The sequence below is a fragment of the Anser anser genome, assembly GCF_964211835.1.
Source record: "Anser anser genome assembly, chromosome: 4".
In the NCBI taxonomy this organism is placed as follows: Eukaryota; Metazoa; Chordata; class Aves; order Anseriformes; family Anatidae; genus Anser; species Anser anser.
This window is the reverse complement of record NC_139724.1, coordinates 55,209,863-55,228,118: the sequence shown is the minus strand read 5'-3', so window position 1 is coordinate 55,228,118 and position 18,256 is coordinate 55,209,863. Positions and strand designations below refer to the sequence as shown.

The window sequence follows — 18,256 nt, the reverse complement described above, 5'->3', positions numbered from 1 at the left end:
TTTAATCTTCAGATTAACCTCTGTTAGTTCTGTGAAGTATCCTGCTTTTCCTCAGACGACCACCTAGGTAGGAAACAAAGGCTGGCAAACACATAGTTTCAGTTCATATTTTCAAATGAAGTTAATTTTCCTAAATAAATACAATATTATTTGGGTTGATTTAGAGTGTATTTTAGGAAAAATGAATACTAACAGCTAGTGTCAAGTATATATGTGGGTTTCATGGAACTATACAGTTCCATGATGACAAGTTCTGGTGATGTCTGTAACTTGTCTTCAGAGATCACTAACTTGTCACATGAGAAGGTGATCTAAATTCTGCTTTCCCCAGCTGGAAGTTGGTACTTTTCAAGGCATTAACTTTTGTGAAATGGGATGTTCGTGGGAAGTTTAACTGTTGTGTTGCAGTCCTGTCCATCTGTAAGCTGACCTGAGGAAGGTGAGATCTGTTACTACACGACACAGCTGCAGGTCCTTGCTCCTGCAAGAGCAAATGGGTTCACTTGCCTGTTAAACCTACCAGGCAGGCAGAGTGCTGGAAAAAAGCTAAGTGCTTTCTGCACTCTGGTTCCCTTGGGACCTCCATAAGTTTCATGTCTGAGTAAGATTCTCCCCACGAAAAACATCCAACCTACCCCACGTAGTTCTAGGGAGAAGGAGCATGCGGCTGTCTCATCCCTCAGGAGGTCTTCCTGTGCTCTCAGAGCAAGAGAGAAGTGTTGTGCTCTGCTGCAGGTAGAGCTAACTTACACACCATGGAGCTAACTCCCTCCCCAGTGATAATTTCGAAAGAAAAATCCACGGGAGGTGGATTTTTGACATTCACTTGGATCAGCTGTCCGAAAAGGTTGTATCAGAAATAACCTCAGTTGTAATGAGGACACACATCACAACTTGGGTTTTCCTCCCTTCTCGTTTGGAGTTGGATATTGCTTTTAAAAAGAAAGACAGACCAATTTGAGGCTTTTTATCATTTGAAATTTGTTTTGCTAGCTCCTGTTTTGCCAGTTGTCCCTATGTAAACTGTGATAGAAGCTTTTGAGAGCAAAGGAGATGGGGAGAGAACCTGACTTCTATTATGAAATTGGAATTTAATCTGATATTTTTTGTTCCCAAAATGTTCTTAGTAACTCATTTCCTGTTCTAAACGCTGGTGTTGCCTTTCAGTTTAAAAAACAAAACAACACCCCAACAACAAAACCTGTCCCAAAAGCTTTCAAATGTCATTGCTGTCTCTTCCCGTTTATATCCATGTAATAGGATTCCTCTTGTTCCCTTCCCTTAGCCTCCAACTCTGCCCTGGGCCTGTCTCAGCCCTGTAAAAGGAGCTGCTTGCAATACCAAAGAGCAAAAAGGGATTTAATATCTGTTCATAATGAATGAGCACAGAGGTTTCTAGCTATTACTGTACGACTGTTATTGCCTCCACATTAAGCAGTCATTTTGTAAAATGTGAGCCAGGAATCCTTCAGGTATGCCCAGTAATCATTGTTATGTCTTCAAGTGCCATTTTCATTTGTAAAACTGCACAGAAGGAAAACTTTGAAACAAATGCTGGGGAAGGTAACACTGTGAAGATGTTCACCTGTCACTTGAAATACCCGTTGACTTGCTTTATTTCACATTTGTTGCTTAAAAGTTGTGGTATTGAACGGAGGGGGGATGGAGCTGTACAAGATGAAAAGAAATGGTTTGGATAGCAAGCAGAGAGAGGGGCAGGGGAAGAATTACTACCTTGTAATAAGCCCTCCAGGTATGGAGTAAAGTATACCACCAGGCTTCGCAGAAGCAGATTTTGCAGGAATGCCTCCTTCAGAGCCAGTCAGGTGGCTCTGCGTTCAAAGCTGCACTGAAGCCCCACAGGGGCATTCCATCAGCTGCAGTTTATTTTTGATCATGCTTTTTCCTGGGGAGGGGTCCCAAAAATAAGCAGCGATCCAGGACACGGTGGCTTGTTTGTGGCAAGTTACCAGGTTTTGTCGTATTTGGGGCTTTAGGGAAGGTATGTCTTGAAAGCATGTGAATAAAACATCAGTGTGTCAGCAACATGAGGCATCTCTCCTGGGGAGGAAACACCACCACAAAATAGAGTAGCCCAGCTTCGCTGGAACATCGAGTACGATTATGTTCTATTTCTGAGCTTGGTTACAATAATTTATAAAAGCTTTCTGCAAATGTTGTTTTTTAGAAAGGAGAGATCATCTTTTTGTGCCTGTTTAAGTTGCATGGAGTGTTTTCCAACTCACATTACTTTGGAAATGATTACACTTTTTGCTTTGGTCTGAGGATTTGTGAGGAAGTTCCTCAAGCTATTTGTCTGTAGTAAAGGAGCATGGTGGTGGGGGAGCAGCGTGCTGTACTTGGAGCATCAGCCTGCAGTGCTCAGCAGGTTTGTGACTTGTGGGAAGTATGCTCACCTTTGACTTGTTATGATAACATGTAAACTGTAAGAGCGCACACAGACTACCTGGAGCTGCTCTCACGGTGCGTACTGTGTCATTCCCTTCGGACGGTGCTGCTAGTGCCACTCAGCCACCAGGCTCCAAGTCAAAAAGAACGGGTTTCACACAGAACGTCCTTGGAATTTGAGTGCACTCTTGTTCATCAGCTTCCTGCGCGTCCCTGCAGAACTGGAGTCTCAGCCCCATCACCCTCTCTTATCCCATTCTCTGTATAGTGCCCCTATGAACCCTAACAAAGCAAACTGCACCTGCAAGCAGACATGCGGTATGATCACTTCTCCTTTCCTAGGCCTGGGGTGATATTATTCAGCATACTGAATTATATCAACCTGACTGAGGTTGAAAAGCCATCTCTGTCATGCAGTCAGGTCTGGTTCCACAGCCTTCCCGACTTGCTGCGTGAGCAGCCTGGCTGTTAGTTCTCCTGGCTGCTTCTCACAGCCTCTGGTCGTGCTCCAAGTTGTTCTCTTTCAAGATATCTACAAGTTGTCTGGCTACATGAGACACCTAATGTGTATTAGGTACTATAAAGAGAAATGATGCTGCCTGTTATTATTATTGGTTTTCCCTTCTGCTTTGAACCCATGCAGTTTTGGTGGTGGTGGGTAGTAGGACTGTGAGATAGACCAACACACGTGGATGGTGAAGCTGCTGAAATAACTGAATAAAATTCCACCACCACCAAAAGCTGAGCAGTGTGGGTACAGCAGCAAAGCTTTGGGTCGTACACATTGAGACGTGAAGTGATGGAGCAAAGGTGAGCTGCCTCTCCATGCACCCACCGACCTGAATACTTAGAGAGCCTGGTACGAGTCTTACTTGGACTCGAAGTGTGGTGCATTCATTATGCACAGAAAACAAATGGACGGGAGCTTGGAAAGCATCGTCATCATCCAGGGAATGGAGGAACTGTAAACTTTCCACCTCTCTTTCTGAATTAAATCTTGGTTTGAAAGAATTCCGTGGGAGGAGTAAAAGTCAACAAGTAGCACAGGAAGAAAACTAGTAATTACAGTATTGTTGAAAGAACTGTTGATTAGGAATCAAGGGGTGAAAATTTGGAAAACAAGAATTGCAGTTAATGACTGGAGAAAGTCAGTAACGTCTAGGAGGCTGTAGAGCAGTTTCCAGGCAAGATAATAAAGGAAAACCCTGTGACTACACTTAAGGTAAGACCTGAATACAAAAGGTCTTCCACTGAAATGGAAATGAACTTGAGAAGATTGTTACTCTTTTCTACCTTTAATTTATACTGATGTCAAATTGTAAGGAAATTCTCTTGGTTTGAAGACATCCTTTTTTCTCTTTCAGTGAGAGATTAAAGACTGGGTTTGTGCTGTATGTATTTAGTTCATTTTTGGGTTAAGCTAGGAGGTGAGGCTTCTCACGAAGGAAATCTCAGCTGGCTGTGTCTTGACGTCCTTCTGGAAGGAGCAGGTTTCCCGTTGGGAACAGGAGGCTGTGGGGTGTGTGCTGTTGGGGCTGTGTGGAACTGGATGTGATGCTGAGCCATCTGATCAGGTTTGAAGTTGGATCTAACTTGAAAGTTTGCCCTGCTTTGTGTGTAGGGGGGTTGCACCTTCGGAGGTCGCTTCCAGAATTAAATTTCTTTGTGATTCTACTCCTGTGCAGTCTCAACTCTTTTTGGAAAACATCCCAATGAGATCTGTAGATTTAAAGGCATTAGATCTAAAAATGCTAAGCTTTGCATTCCCTTGAATGGAAAAAACTGTTCAAAAAAGGTTGTTGACCACAAGTGTGGGTTTAGGGAGTGGTACGGTTGGAAATGTTGATCTGTTTTATTACTACACAGTTGTTTTGCTGAAGTGTGCTGAAAACAGACCTGCTGTTTTTCAGTAAACATCACTCCTCAAATTGAAGATTCCGCGTGGTCTTTTAAAAATGCAGATAAATACTGTGTTATATCATCTTTTTGTACATGTTGTGTGTCTCTCAAGAATGATTTTGCTTTCTTCAGTTCCAACACTTCACAAAGTATTCCATGATAATAAATGCTGTACTGGTGACAAGCATTGCTATAGGTCCTGATACAACTGGATGGCTTCTCCAAAAATATTTTGCCATGGACCATGTTTCTCTTGTAGCAGTGCTCGTTAATAAAATAGAGAGGGAATGGCATAAGCAGCAAACAGTGTGACTTCTTGACGTATTTTATTGAGCCTGCTGTGGACAGGAGAGCAGGCAAGTAAATACTCTTAAAATAATTCAGATAGTTTGTCCTGGGATGCTTGAGTAGGCAGGCAAAGCTTGCTTAAGGAAAACATTGACTCATTTCAAGAGCTTTGTGCAAGATTGTTAAAGGTCTATTCCAGCCACTGCGATGTGCTGTCTTCTGAGGTTCAACTCAAGATCTTATCCTAGTGATTTTTGTTTTGCAAGAGTTTACGTAGCGTATTACATAAAATCAGTTCCTGACAGCACAGGTCTTTATTTTAAACAATACCACTTACTCCCTTGAAATAGTTAAGCCTGTGCTTGAGTCCTTCACTGACCCGAAGTATTTTGGAGGGACCGGTACGTCCGTAGTGATGAGGACTTTGCCACATCTAAAAACATACCACTTTTTTTGCCGTGAGTCCTCACCAGTTGATGTATTTGATGGCTCCTCTTCTGTGGCACGCTTTGCCTGTGTGCCTACTGCATGTTAAAGAAGCAGGGAACCTTTTCTTAGTCTAGTATACCAAAAGGCAGCTGTTGCAGTCAGCTGTTACTGGTCCTTCTTCATTAAAATAGTTTCTTACTCTTTCTCAAATCCACTGACAGGCTAAAGGCATTTGGTGTCTTTTTTGTACGTTAGTATGTGAACTTGCAGGGTGACGTCTGGTTGCAAGTGTGAGCTTCTCTTGCAGGGAAATGAAGGGAAGGAGCTGCTTCATGTTCTCCAGCTGCACCAAACCTGTGCATGCTTACAAACGATTGCCTTTTCTCCTGATTTCATGTGTGGTGCAGAAGCTGTAGCTGTTAGTCTGGTGTCAGACCAACACGCATCAGGAAGTTCCGGTGGTGGTTTGTGTTCTGCTTGCTTACCCAAGGATGAAGTCACAAGAGCACTCAGCATTATGGAAAATAAGCATCCTAATCATAGCAGAAGTAACATGGTATACTTAGTTTTAGTGGTTATGAGTACGTCTTTTTCAATTAAGTTTCAATTGTATCTTCAATTCACCAGTCCTATTTGGCCCAGGGAGAACGATGAGAAGGTCGTGTTCTGTGTTCGGTAAGTTTTGTTGTTGCTTAGTCTGTTGTTCTCTGCTTACATTTGTGGGTTTAGGGAAATAGTTTTAGGTCATAAATATTTTTTAGGGGAATAATTTTAGTTTTTCTGATTACAGAAATAATCTTTACCCACTAATTACATATTTATACTGAGAAACAAGTCAGAAAACACATAAAAATAGAAGTATTCCAGAAAACACAATTTGTGCGGTAGGAAGAAGTCACGTATGTATGCAGTAGGCTTGCCCCACTGCCTTATGTGAGTTAGATCAGCAGGCACAGCTACTCATGCCTACAAAGATGTTGGTACCTAAATCACCACGCTGAGGTAGAAAGGGACCTCTGGGGGACACCTTATTCAGCAGGGCCACCTAGAGTGTGCTGCTCGGGGCTGTGTCCAGGCAGGTTGAGTCTCTCCAGGACTGGAGACTCTGCAACCTCTCTGGGTAACTTGTGCCAGTGTCTGGGCAGCCTTACAATTAAAGAGATTTTTTTTCTTACGTTTGGGTAGAATTTCGTGCATTGCTTCTTTTCCTTTCACAAAGCACAATGAGAAGAGGTGGGCTTTTCTTGGAGGGGATGATCCTTGAAAATCAACCAGCAATCCTAGATCCCTCTTCTTTGTGGAGCCATATCCCAGGGGCTTCTTCCACTCAGATCCACGAACTAGCCAAGCTCTGCTCTCCTCAAGTTCAGGGCTGTGATTATGCTCTCTACCCTGTCTCGTAAGGTGGTCATTGTGGTGAAGGTTGCTCCTAAACTTCACGTCCCTATCAAGTAACAAGCCCAGCAGTGCGCCTTCCCTCCTTAGCTCCTGCATCACCTCTGTTGGGGGCTATCGTCAGCATGTTCCAGATACCTCCTGGCCTGCTTCTGGCTTGCTCTGTTGCCCTCCGAGCAGATACCAGGCTGGTTAAAATCACCAGGAGGGCCAGTGCTTCTGAACGAGAGTCTGCTCCCTGCAGTCCAAAGAAGGCCTCATTTGCTAATTCTCAGGTGTAGGTGCTCAGCTGACTCCACAGGCTGGGCTCCAGGCCTCCCTGCTGCTCGCTGGCATCCAGGGCACTCCCCTCCTCACCATCCTGGCTGGCCTCTCCTCAAGAGCCTGTTTCTGGCCTATGCTGCATGCCCACAGAGTGAGCCTGGGTCCTTGTTGGCATCAGGTTCTTCACAAATAGAGAGATGGGAATGCAAAAACACAGGGAGCGCTCAAAGCTTGTTTTAAGCTTGTATTAGCTTCATGCATTTTAAAAGTAAATGTCTAGAGAGAGGTAGAAAGGTAGTAAGAATAGCTGCTCTGAGCTAACTCTTGCAATAGATGGCCCTTTAATCCTAATTCCTGGACAAATAGAAGAGGTTAGGCAAAAAAGTTGTCTCCTGTTTAGTCTTTTTCACACCTCTTTCTACAAAGATGAAAAAGTGAATCTAGCAGGACTCGTGTACTTTATTCTTCAAACTACTTCAGCAGTTACAGCAGCGTGCAGCTCTCTGGGGAGCACTGTTCCAACTGTCGTGGCCACCGACTGAGAAAGACCATCGGTGGAGGCGGTGAAGTGTGAGGGGAATGTCTGAAATAGGATAGGAATGATCTGGAAATCTCCAGCCCAGTGGTACTGAGCCACCACCCCCCCACGCAGCTTCTGGCTCAGGTAGAGTTACGGCGCGTCTGCAGGTAGAGGTGCTTGAACCGCAGGGAGAGCCACCAACAGCGGAAGACTACTCTCTGCACGAGCTGCATGGGTGCTTCTGTAGCTTGCACAGCAAAAATATCATATATATGTGTGTGTATATATATATGATAATATATGTATATTTATATATATAATATTTAAATTTTATTTTAAATTTTAAATTTATATTTATATATATAAAATTTATATTTTATATAAAACAGATGTATATATCTGTTTCCTGCTGGTGAAGATAGGCTTGTACCCCCAAACTACCAGGAAAATGTCCCTCTCCACAGATGGAAGTTCTTCCATCCCATGTATCATCCCTGGTGTAAGAACTGGCAATCCTTTTGTTTTGTAAAGAAGCCTTATTCTTCCCATTTCTGTTACTATGTGTAGGCTTGGATTACTGTTTACAAAACTCCAAGCAACATTACCTTAATTCAGTAGCAACTTGAGGTCTGCTGCTTTTTTTGATGCAGATCAAAGAGACAAAACCTGATACGATTTAAATTTGGATTAATTGCTGGAGGTTTGGAAGAGACGTGGTTACTGTTAGCTGAACGGCATGCTCCTTAATCTGGAAAAATCCCAGCTGTGGTTAATGAGCATTTGCCAGGATAGAGCCTGGCAGTTTATTTTGATAATTCCAAAGAGCTTTATTTATACATTTCAGATTACTTTCATTTTTTTGTTATTTATTTATTTATTTATTTATTGGACGTTTACGTGATTCTCACGTAGTCAGCACCCAGGTCTATTTGCTGAGGGAGCCAGGGCCAGAGGGAGCTGAGCAGCGCCTGTGTTCCTGCTCTCCAGATACCTGCGTAAAGGGCCTGGGGTGGTACAGGAAGGTGAAAAGAGCACAAACGTTGGTCAAGCCAAGAACAGTTCCACGGGAAAATGTACTTTGTTCTTCTCTTATTCATCATAGCACCGTGTCTTGATTGATGAAGAGGTTAACATTTAACGTACATAACGGTCTGAGGAAAGGAAGGTGGTGGCTTGCTGCTTCTGCTGTAGCAATATCCATTACCTAATCAGAAGTAATAAAAAGATATTAATAGATTGTGAAGTTGTTTAGATGAATAAGCAAGAACAGAGGAGTCCATGGTTTTCATTAAGTGTGGCCTAGAAACCAGCTGGTCCTTATGAGTGACATACTTCTCTTCACACATGCTAAGGCTTGAATTAAATAAATACTCCCCTTTGTTTTCATCAACAGGCCCACTAAATCTCTTCAGACATGAAGTTTACTTACTGCAAAGTAATTCTGAGGGATGTAGTCTCTAACTAAAGTCCAAGGTGTTTGATAACGAAACCATTGAAGAAACCAAATTCAATAGGAGCACGTCTGTGGTGGATCCCAAACGCACAGCCTGGGCCTCGCCTCAGCTCCAACCCTTGCAGCAGCTGCAAACTCTCCTTACAACCCGCAGCACAGGCTGTGCCACGGGAGCTTCATCCCTGCCAAGATCGTGGCAGGCTGGCGCTCTTGGCTTGGATGGCACGAGCCCTTTCCAGGACCTGCCTCCCTTCTTCGCTGTGGCCGCTGCAACCTCATCAAGGGCAGAGCTGGGATCCCAGGGTAACTGGGGAGGGTGGCTGCCTGTAGCTGGTGAGCCCGGGCACTTCCTTCAGGGTCAGTGCTAAGGCAGTTGCAGCTTGAAGTGTGGCTAGAATCAAGTTGTCTGCTTCGCCCTCATCCTGACGTGTTAGGCGACTAAGAACTGTGTGAAGGAGTATCAGGTAAATACAACTGAGGTGAGTTTTGGGCTGACCGTGGAGCAAATACATATTATTTGAGGTAATAAAGGTTCTATAGTGAACCTTAAAGGTATAATCCTTTATTTTCTTCTTGTATGTGATTTAAAAACAGTGAGGCAGGAAGCTGCCTGAATCAGGGCTTTCCGGCTGCTAAGTGCCACCGCTGGGAGCAGGCTTCTGAAGTCAGGACCCTTACCTTCCCCGTCGGCCTGGCTGTGCCATCAGCTGGTGGCTCAGGGGTGAGGTAATGCTTCCTGAGCCACGCGGGGTGTTCTGTCGTCTCTTACTGGTTGGTTGAAACCTGCTGGCTGTATGTGTGTGTGCATTTCCTTGTCTACAAAAAGCGTCACGCGGAGGTCTCTATGCATTCCCAGAGTATGTTCAGTTTTTGCTGTGCAACCTTTTTCTTTCTCTCCAAGTTCTTTGCTGTTTTCTCTGGTTTACCTTCATTTTTGTATAGTGTTTAGCTAGTAGGTGGCCTTGGAAACATCTGAAGAAGATGGAGCTTGTGCCTCCAAAGCATTCTGTAGGTTCAGGGCTGCCTTCGCTCTTAGGGTTTTGGTCTGCGGCTCCCTTACTGCCTTCTGTACTATCTGCAGCCAAACTCTTGTGAAGTAAGCTATTGATTCTCGATGGAGGAAATTTGTTCTGTCAGGGAACTGACACACTTAGCATGACTTGTTCTCGGAGTAATTCAGGGGAATTAAAAAGCTGGCAGAATTATCTGCTGTAACCATAAATTGTGGCCCCGTGGCAGCAGCACATGCTGCAGGAGAACCTTTATGAGATGAATCACAGCAGTGCAGTGTAACCAAGCATTGGCAAAGCTCTTCTGATGACATGTTGATGATGCTGGACCTCCTGACGGGGAAGCAAATGAGCAATTTACCTAGTCAGTGTTTATCGTATTAAAACATAGGTCTGTTGGAGAAATACAAGATCACTTCAGCTGGTCTTTCAGAAAATGAAAACAAATCAGCCATGCAAGAAAAATAACAGCAGGGAGCACCTCTGAGTGTTGCAGCTTGTTTGTTTTAAAGCACCAGATGCTAATTTTGTTTATTTTCCCCCTCTTCTAGGTGCCTGAGATTATAAGCTCGATTCGACAAGCTGGAAAAATTGCTCGTCAGGAAGAGTTTCAGAATAATCTCTCAGATGTTGAAGACCCTTTTGCCAAAAAGTTTGAGGTGCTGTTCTGTGGACGTGTGACTGTAGCACATAAAAACGCACCCCCAGCACTCATAGATGAATGCATTGAGAAATTTAATCATGCGAGTTGTACAAAAACCTCAGATTTTAACTCATCGTCCCAACAAAATGAAACTGCCAATAACTCTGGAGGCTTCTCTTTCGGCAGCAAATTTCGGTCTGTCTTCCAGCCCTTGATGGGTGAAGAGGAGGAGAAGAGGCCAATTAGGAAATCCTTTTCTCAGCCTGGGCTTCGTTCATTAGCTTTTAAGAAGGATTTTCAAGAGGGAAGCCATAGGAGTAACAGCTTTGTCAGGTCTTTCGAAGAAGATGCAGTTTCACTGAACCTAAAAAGTCAACTTATCTATGGACACAGTGTTGTGCAGCCAACAGACATTGCAGAAAACCGGACAATGTTGTTTACGGTAAAGCAAGATTTTGCATCTATTGCTGATGGTGTTTTCACGTCTTGGAGTTTGGAATGGCAAACGCCAAAGCAGATTTTCAGATGGATGGCAGTTGCTTCTTTAATAACTTAATTGCAATTACCAGAGCTTAGCTTAAACTCGCCTACTTCTTTATAAAGTATTACCAGTCAGTATAAATTGTTTGATGTAGTCAAAATAAGGTTATGCTAAGTAGTTTAAAACAGCATTATCCAAAACACTGGGCTTCTAAAGACAGCTTTTAGCAAATTAGTTGCTAGTTACACAATTGCAACAAGGTGTGTATAATTACACTAGCTAGTAACAGAAGAAATAAATTTCCTGGTGAACAATTTGCCTTTAACTAGAGCAGAAGGACCAAACCATGACATGAGCTAGTGGTATTTATGTCCCCTGATAAGCAACTTTATTTTTATTCAGCTGCCAACACGTCTGTGTAGTGATAGAGCAGTGCAGTAACTCCCTTTGCTACTCCATGCCTGCCTCCACTCCTGTCCTGCTTTTGTGTGGCTGGCAATGCTCTTGCCTTGGTGGGTAAGCAGCAAAAATATTTTTTGAAGACCTCAGAAAGAAGTACAAAATCATAGAATGGTTTGGGTTGGAAGGGACCTTAAAGATCACCTGGTTCCAACCCCCTGCCATGGGCAGGAACACCTCCCACCAGACCAGGTTGCCCAGGGGCCCATCCAGCCTGGCCTTGAACACTGCCAGGGGTGGGGCATCCACAGCTTCTCTGGGCAACCTGTGACAGTACAAAATTTCTTCCTTACATCTAATCTAAATCTCTCTTCTTTTAGTTCAAAGCCATTACTCCTTGTCCTATCACTCCACTCCCTGACAAAGAGCCCCTGCCCAGCTTTGCTGTAGGCCCCTTTAGGTACTGGAAGGCTGCTCTAAGGTCTCCCCGGAGCCTTCTCTTCAAACTGAACAACCCCAACTCCCTCAGCTCTTTGTAGGAGAGGTGCTCCAGCCCCTTGATCGTCTTTGTGGCCCCTCTCTACACTCATTCTTATAGGTCCATGTCTTGTGCTTGGGGCCCAGCCAGAGCTGAACGCAGGGCTCCAGGTGGGGTCTCACAAGAGCAGAGCAGAGGAGGACAGTCACCTCCCTCACCCTGCTGGCCATGCTGCTTTTGATGCGGCCCAGGATACGGTTGGCTTTCTGGGCTGCAGGCACACATAGCCAGCTCGTGCTGAGCTTCTCATCAACCAGCACCCCCAGGTCCTTCTCAGGGCTGCTCTCCATCCACCTCTGCACAGCCTGTGTTTGTGCTTGGGGTTGCCCCAGCCCAGATGCAGGACCTTGCACTTGAAGTGAGATTTATGTTATTTGCTCCATGTTATATTTCATCATATCTTACAGAAAAACCTGGAGCTGACAGAACAATAGCTGGCTATTGTAAGGAAATCTCAGATCCGTCAGCTGCTCTTGGGGCTGGGAGTTTTTAGGGACAGTAACAGAGTGGAGTAGATGTGGTTACAGCATTTTTTTGGAGGGGAGAAAGAGTTGTGCTGCTTTAACAAGAATCACTGAATTATTACACCTGTTTTTTTCTTGTTTTTTTTTTTTTTTGAAAAAAAAAAAGGAACACAGCAAGAGGTACAGTTAGCTATACCTGGTTAAAAACTTCTGTTTGGTTGTGGCAGGCTGGCAACAGAGAGTGAAATGGAAGAAGGTGGAGAGAAATAATTTCATCTTTACCTTGTTCCCCTGAGCAGGTATTTCACACGGAAAATACAAATGCCCTTTGTAATAAAGCCTAATCTTTAAACAAATCCTGATTCCATTATTAATTCATATGCATATACTGGAGATGGACACGCTTCAGTCCAGACCCAGCGTACTGCAGCAGGTACCTTTTTATTTTATATAAAACCAGCAGCTCTCAGGGAGGCGTGCAGCTCCAACTTGAATGCAACGTCGGTCACCTACCGATAGGCTCACTTCCAAATTCTGCAGCTCTGCTGATCTGCCTTTCTACTTTGGATTGTTTTTTTTTGCCTGGAAATATAGTGTTTAATACCCACAGTTGCTTTCTGTTGCCATTCAGCCATGCTGAGTTTAGCTGAAAGTGAGGAAGTGAAGTAACCGTGGTTTGTGACTCTGGTGTCCCCAACCTCGTGGCATAGCCGAGTTGTGGGCAGGCAGCCCCCGTGGTCATCAGGTTCTGAATCAACATACACCGTGCACAGGTTTCCACCTTTGCTTATCGGTTTGTGTGTGGCTGTGTATGAAATGCTCAAGAGTAACTTCTTATCCAGAGGAGCAAAATAGTTTGTATTTTCTGAGTTGAAGAAATTTGGATTTTCCCCAAGACTGCAGGAGAGGCTGGTGTATGAGGTCTGAAAAACTTCAGATAAGTTATCTGCTGACACTGCTGTCCTGGTTCAGACAGTCTGGATTTTTAATCTCATCCTGAAGAACTGCTTTCCTAGCCAATTTGTTAGGTTTTTTTGTTTACTTATTTTTTAGGTTTTTCTCTCGGGTGTTTCTGTTGCTGGTTTTGTCGTGTTCAGCTGGCTTCAAATGCTTTCTGCTGCCCTGTGACCAAGTATGAAAGGCATGCGTGGGGCTGAGCTCAGAGCGAGCCTCTTAGGAAGGGAGCAGGGGGAGGCTGCTGAGTGGGTGTGAGTAGGAATAACCCCCACAACAGCGGCCCTGGGGGCAGTAGGAGCGAAGTGGGAAAATAGTTGTGGCTAGCTGGAGTGAAGGAGGAGGTGGAAGGTGAACGCACAGGGCTGTTTTCAGACACAGGGAAGTTGCACTTCTTACTCTTACCCTTTTCCACACAGGATTCTCCCCCCACCCCTTAAGAAGCTCTGGGTGTCTTGGTGACACTGATCTTCTGGTGTGTGTGCGTTGGGATTTGGTGGTGGTTGAAGCTCCAGCAAGTTTGTCTCAGTCAAACTTGTGAATGGATCCAGATTCTGCTCATCTTCCCTAAAATCTAACGTAAGACTTAGCCTTAGCAGGCTTTCAGATGTGCTGGGAGCTGCGAGAAATCTAAACATACCTGCGGAAATGTTACAGAGATGTTGCCAACAGCTGAGAAATCAAAACCAATAGTTTCACCTTAAAAAGAGTCCTCACCTATCAGAAGTTCACATCAGCTCTTGGGGCACTGCTGTACAAATGGCCTCCAGATGAAATTAAGTTAGAAAATACACTCCAGTAAGCTTGTTTTTATAGTTTGAGATAAAGCCTTTAAATTAAATGCTATGAGCATCTTAATAAAATACAGGTAGAGAGAATACACTTAAATTTAAATTTTGGGACAGTTTCATTAAGTAGCTTTTCACAGTAGTTTTTGGGAATACAGTGTGTGTCAAGCCTGTTGAAAGTAAGAAAAGAGTGTGAATGTTTTCTCTGTGTAAAATTAATTGTGGTATAATATTACACGTATGTAGTAAAACACATCTCAACTTCATGTCTCAAAAGTGAAACTAAATCACAGTTCAGTAACATGCAGTGCTCTCAACACCAAACCAATGCTGTTCATTCTCGCTTTGTCCAGTAATAATACACTAATTGGTTTAAAAATACAGATAGAAGACTGTTTGAGATTTTGTCCAGGAAACATTTTTGCAGTGAGACAAATGTAAGTGTAATGTTACTTGTTACCTTGTTATTCTGCTTTTTTTAGATTGGCCAGTCTGAAGTTTACCTTATCAGTCCTGACACTAAAAAAGTAGCAATTGAAAAAAGCTTTAAAGAAATATCCTTTTGTTCTCAGGTAAGATTGGGAGTGTATTTTTTCTTAAGAAAAAAATATATGTATATACATGTATATATTCTTCATTTGTGAATGTTCATGTATTTCTTTCTCCCAGCTTTTCGAGTGGATTCTCACCCAAGTGGTTTCAGTAATTGCTATTGACAAACAAGTTGCTGGTTAATCAGTAATTCTGTAAAACCGTCATTCTTCCCTCGTGCTTTGCATTGTAACTTCTAAGATAAAGGCTCACTTCCTTGACTAGTGAATGAATAATACAAGCTAGAAGAAATAACCTCATCATTTCTGGTTTGAAACTTCAGCAGGCGTGATTCACAGTTGTGCAAATGTGAGCTGTGTCAGGGTATTTTTCAAGGAGTGATCATGAAAGGGAATAAACAATGTGCAAGAGTTATCTGAAAAACGCTTCTAAAAGATGTATGTTTTTCAAGACTGAGTTGCATGTGTGTAAAAGACAACTGTCATTGCAGCTGTTCGTAAAGACATTTCCTAGAGTTTAATTCATTAAACAAGGATAGATTCCTTAGGGAACATTTAATTCCTTTAAAACCTCTTGTGGATTGTTTTAGTTTAAAGCCCTGAGAAATTAGCATGAACTGCAATTATGTAAATAGATGTACATTTATTGAGGAATGGGTGTTTCCACTAGCTTAACTAAAAGTTCACCTTCAATTAAACCAGTTCAGTCTTGTTTGTACTGTGGGTCTCAGGAGGGAGTAAGACCTAGTGTACTGAGATGTAAATCTTGCCACTCTTTCTAGCACCGTTTTGCACTTGCTTACTTGTACAGTGGAATTCTATTCAGTGCATCACAGGCTCTGGTCTAAATGATATTGGGGTAAAACTAGAAAAATAGAGAAAAAATGCAATAGGTTTAATTAGCAATTTTTAAATGTAGGGATTATGATTTGCTATTATTCTCTTTGCCCTTTTTGTTTTGAGATTGATTTATTTTTTTTACCTGATGGAGGTTGCTTTCATCATTAAACATGCATGTACTTATTCTGAAAATGGCAGAGTAAACATCGCTAGTTTGCATGATGTCAGATCAAGAGCTTTGAAGGGAGCTCCTTGATCGCAGAAAAATCTTTATCCCCACATGCCCTTAGGCAGGAGGTAGTTGAGTAGACTTTGTGCCCTGCCCTGCAGGCTCCTGTGCTCCGCAGAGCAGTAGGAGGCAGGCTCTGATCGAGTCTCCCCTCGTGCCTGAAGGAAGTGTTGCTGGGCACGATCTTGTCAGCTGGGAGAGTAGTGGGGTAGGGGTTCAGGCCCAAGGGCTTTTACCCCAAGTATGCAAACTTCAGAAGACTCACCAGAACCATCTTGCAAATTTATCTTGATTGTACAAGACCTTCAATTAATCTTTTCTTGGAGGCACTGGAAATAAGTTATAGGGGAAATCAGAATCAGTACTTAACTTCCAGAATGCCCAATCTGTCAGATACTGGAAATGGTAGGAAGAAGTACGTCATCCTGGGGCAGTGTCAGCGTTAGCTACACAAACAGCTAAGTGTGTGATCGCTCCTGGTGCCTTGCAGTTCTGAGATCTGAGGGCTGTGATCCCAGGTGGGCTCCCTCCACTCTTGCAGTTGGGTTTTCAGGAAAAGAAACGTGGACAGGGGAGTCCATGAAGGGGCACAGGCGTGTTCTGAGCACGTCTCTGATGTGGGTGATGGAGGAAAACAGTCTGCAGGTTGTATCAGCCTGTTTGTGCATCATCACAGAACTGCCTCCCAAAATGCTTTAGCCTGGGTGTCCAGTGGAGCTAGAGGTGGAGAAGCTGAGGACTTCACATCATTTCAGTGTCCTTTTGATCTGCTTGTTCTCATAGTACACCGTGCCTGATGGTTGTCTGTGTAATCAAGCCTTTGTTGTCTATGTATAGAAGGCACGCTTTGAGAAACTGGGTATCTCCATATGTGTTGAACTATTTTCCTTTACTCAGCTGGCATGCTTTGAAGGTTTATTGTTAGTATTTCAAACAATTTATTGTTAGAACAACATTGTTTGGGTTACTTCAGGATATTTGATGCTATTACATATTCTTTTTTAGGCCACCCACCCATTCTGTTCTATAGAAGTGTTCTCATTTTATGCTGTTTTAATGCTTTTTTGTTATTACTATTTTTTCTTTGTGATAAAATGATGAAGAGAATATTTGATGATTCCTGCTGCATTAACAGGGAAACGGTGGGGGGAGAAGTCCTGGAGCCATCTTAAGATTATGAAACATGATCGTGACTTTGATTTAACAATAAATTAGAAATTTCAGTGAAGTTTAAACAGTTTATTGCCTCACTTTAATACGGTTGTGCCATGACAGCTGCAAGGTAGCAAAAGAGTGCTGAGTGGAACTGAATTTGTATACGTAGGTTCTACCATTGTGTGTATAATTCGTCATAAGTTTTTACCACAAATTGTGCACTGAGGAGACATGCACAGGTATGACCTAATTCTGCTCATCTGAAAGTCTTTTCATAAAAGAAAATATTCCAGCAATTGAATAAATTCAGAGTTTTGCTAGGAGGTGATGCTTACCTATTGTTGCAAGTGGATCGTGCCTGACTTTTGCATGCATTTTAGGAGCAACAAATGCTTCCATGAGTGATCTTAATATATTATAACCATTTTCATTTTTAAATAAACAGGCTTTTCTTGAGATTTGAAAAAAAATCAGTTTTCACAGATGCTTTGATTTGCTCTTACAAATCTAAAACAATTGTGTGACCACTTAAGCAAAAGGCAAGAAAAAGAGCGACCTTGCTTTCCCTGCTGTTTCCAATATTGAGTAAAATACCACTCAACATGTCTTTCTTCATCTCTGTGTTTTCCAATGGATCTATAATACTTCTTCTTTAAAAATAAAACGAACTCTGGCTAAAATGAAACTTAAAATATTCACAAAATAGTAAATTCAATAAGAGAATCATTTTTTTAATGGCCAGATGATTTTAAAGTAGCTGTACCATAGATATGTGATGTCGTGCTGTTGGGCCTTTCTTGCTTTTGTTATAGAAAAAAAATACAGGTACAAAACATTTAATGTAATGAGGCTGTTTCATTACTGCTATTTTTATGCTAGGGAATCAGACATGTGGATCACTTTGGATTCATCTGCAGAGAGTCTTCAGAAAATGGCGGCTTCCACTTCGTTTGCTATGTGTTTCAGTGTACAGATGAAGCATTGGTAAGTAAAAGAAAGGCCTAACATAATCTTCTGTTCAGTTCTCTGTATTTTGCTGAATGTTTTCTACACTAGGACTGCACTATTGTGCTGTGGGTCAAGCCAGAGCCTCACAACTACAGGAGGTTTTTTTCTCTTTTTATCATACTTAAGAAAAGGTTTCTAGATAGAAGTAATGTCTTTTACTAGACCATGAAAATAAAAACGGTTGGCCTGGAAGAGAGATGACTTCATGATAAGCTTTGTCTTGCGTATGCAAGAAACAGCACAGCAACAGCTCTTCTTTTTTAACATAAGCACCTTCCCAGATACGTGACAGTGTCATTCTGAATGACTGTTTTTGTGTTAAGGAAAACAGAAGCTCTGTGGATAAGTGAAATTCTGTTCTTTAGCACTCTGTTCTTTTCAGGTTGATGAAATCATGATGACATTGAAACAGGCTTTCACTGTAGCTGCTGTGCAACAAACTTCCAAGGCCCAGCCCCAGCTCTGTGAAGGATGTCCTATGCAAAGCTTGCATAAACTCTGTGAAAAGATAGAAGGTGAGGTTCAAAGAATTTTCTGGT

General features: G+C 42.7%; 1 protein-coding gene and 1 long non-coding RNA gene across 12 annotated transcripts in view; one reads left to right on the top strand and one right to left on the bottom strand.

Annotated features, from left to right (window-relative positions):
* TBC1D1 (TBC1 domain family member 1) overlaps window positions 1-18,256 on the top strand; it is a 114,845-nt gene that overhangs the window by 43,165 nt on the left and 53,424 nt on the right. For all 11 annotated transcript variants that reach the window (XM_083835690.1, XM_083835692.1, XM_083835695.1 and 8 more), the window contains 4 exons: window positions 10,219-10,752; window positions 14,417-14,506; window positions 17,589-17,693; window positions 18,100-18,232. In XM_083835690.1, the coding sequence (XP_083691816.1) occupies window positions 10,219-10,752; window positions 14,417-14,506; window positions 17,589-17,693; window positions 18,100-18,232 (862 nt within the window). The remainder of the gene's footprint in view (window positions 1-10,218; window positions 10,753-14,416; window positions 14,507-17,588; window positions 17,694-18,099; window positions 18,233-18,256) is intronic.
* On the bottom strand, window positions 7,779-10,212 carry LOC310899391. Its single transcript, XR_014584257.1, has 2 exons — window positions 8,634-10,212; window positions 7,779-8,408 (listed from the first exon to the last, which is right to left on the bottom strand). It is a non-coding gene; the product is annotated as an uncharacterized lncRNA (long non-coding RNA).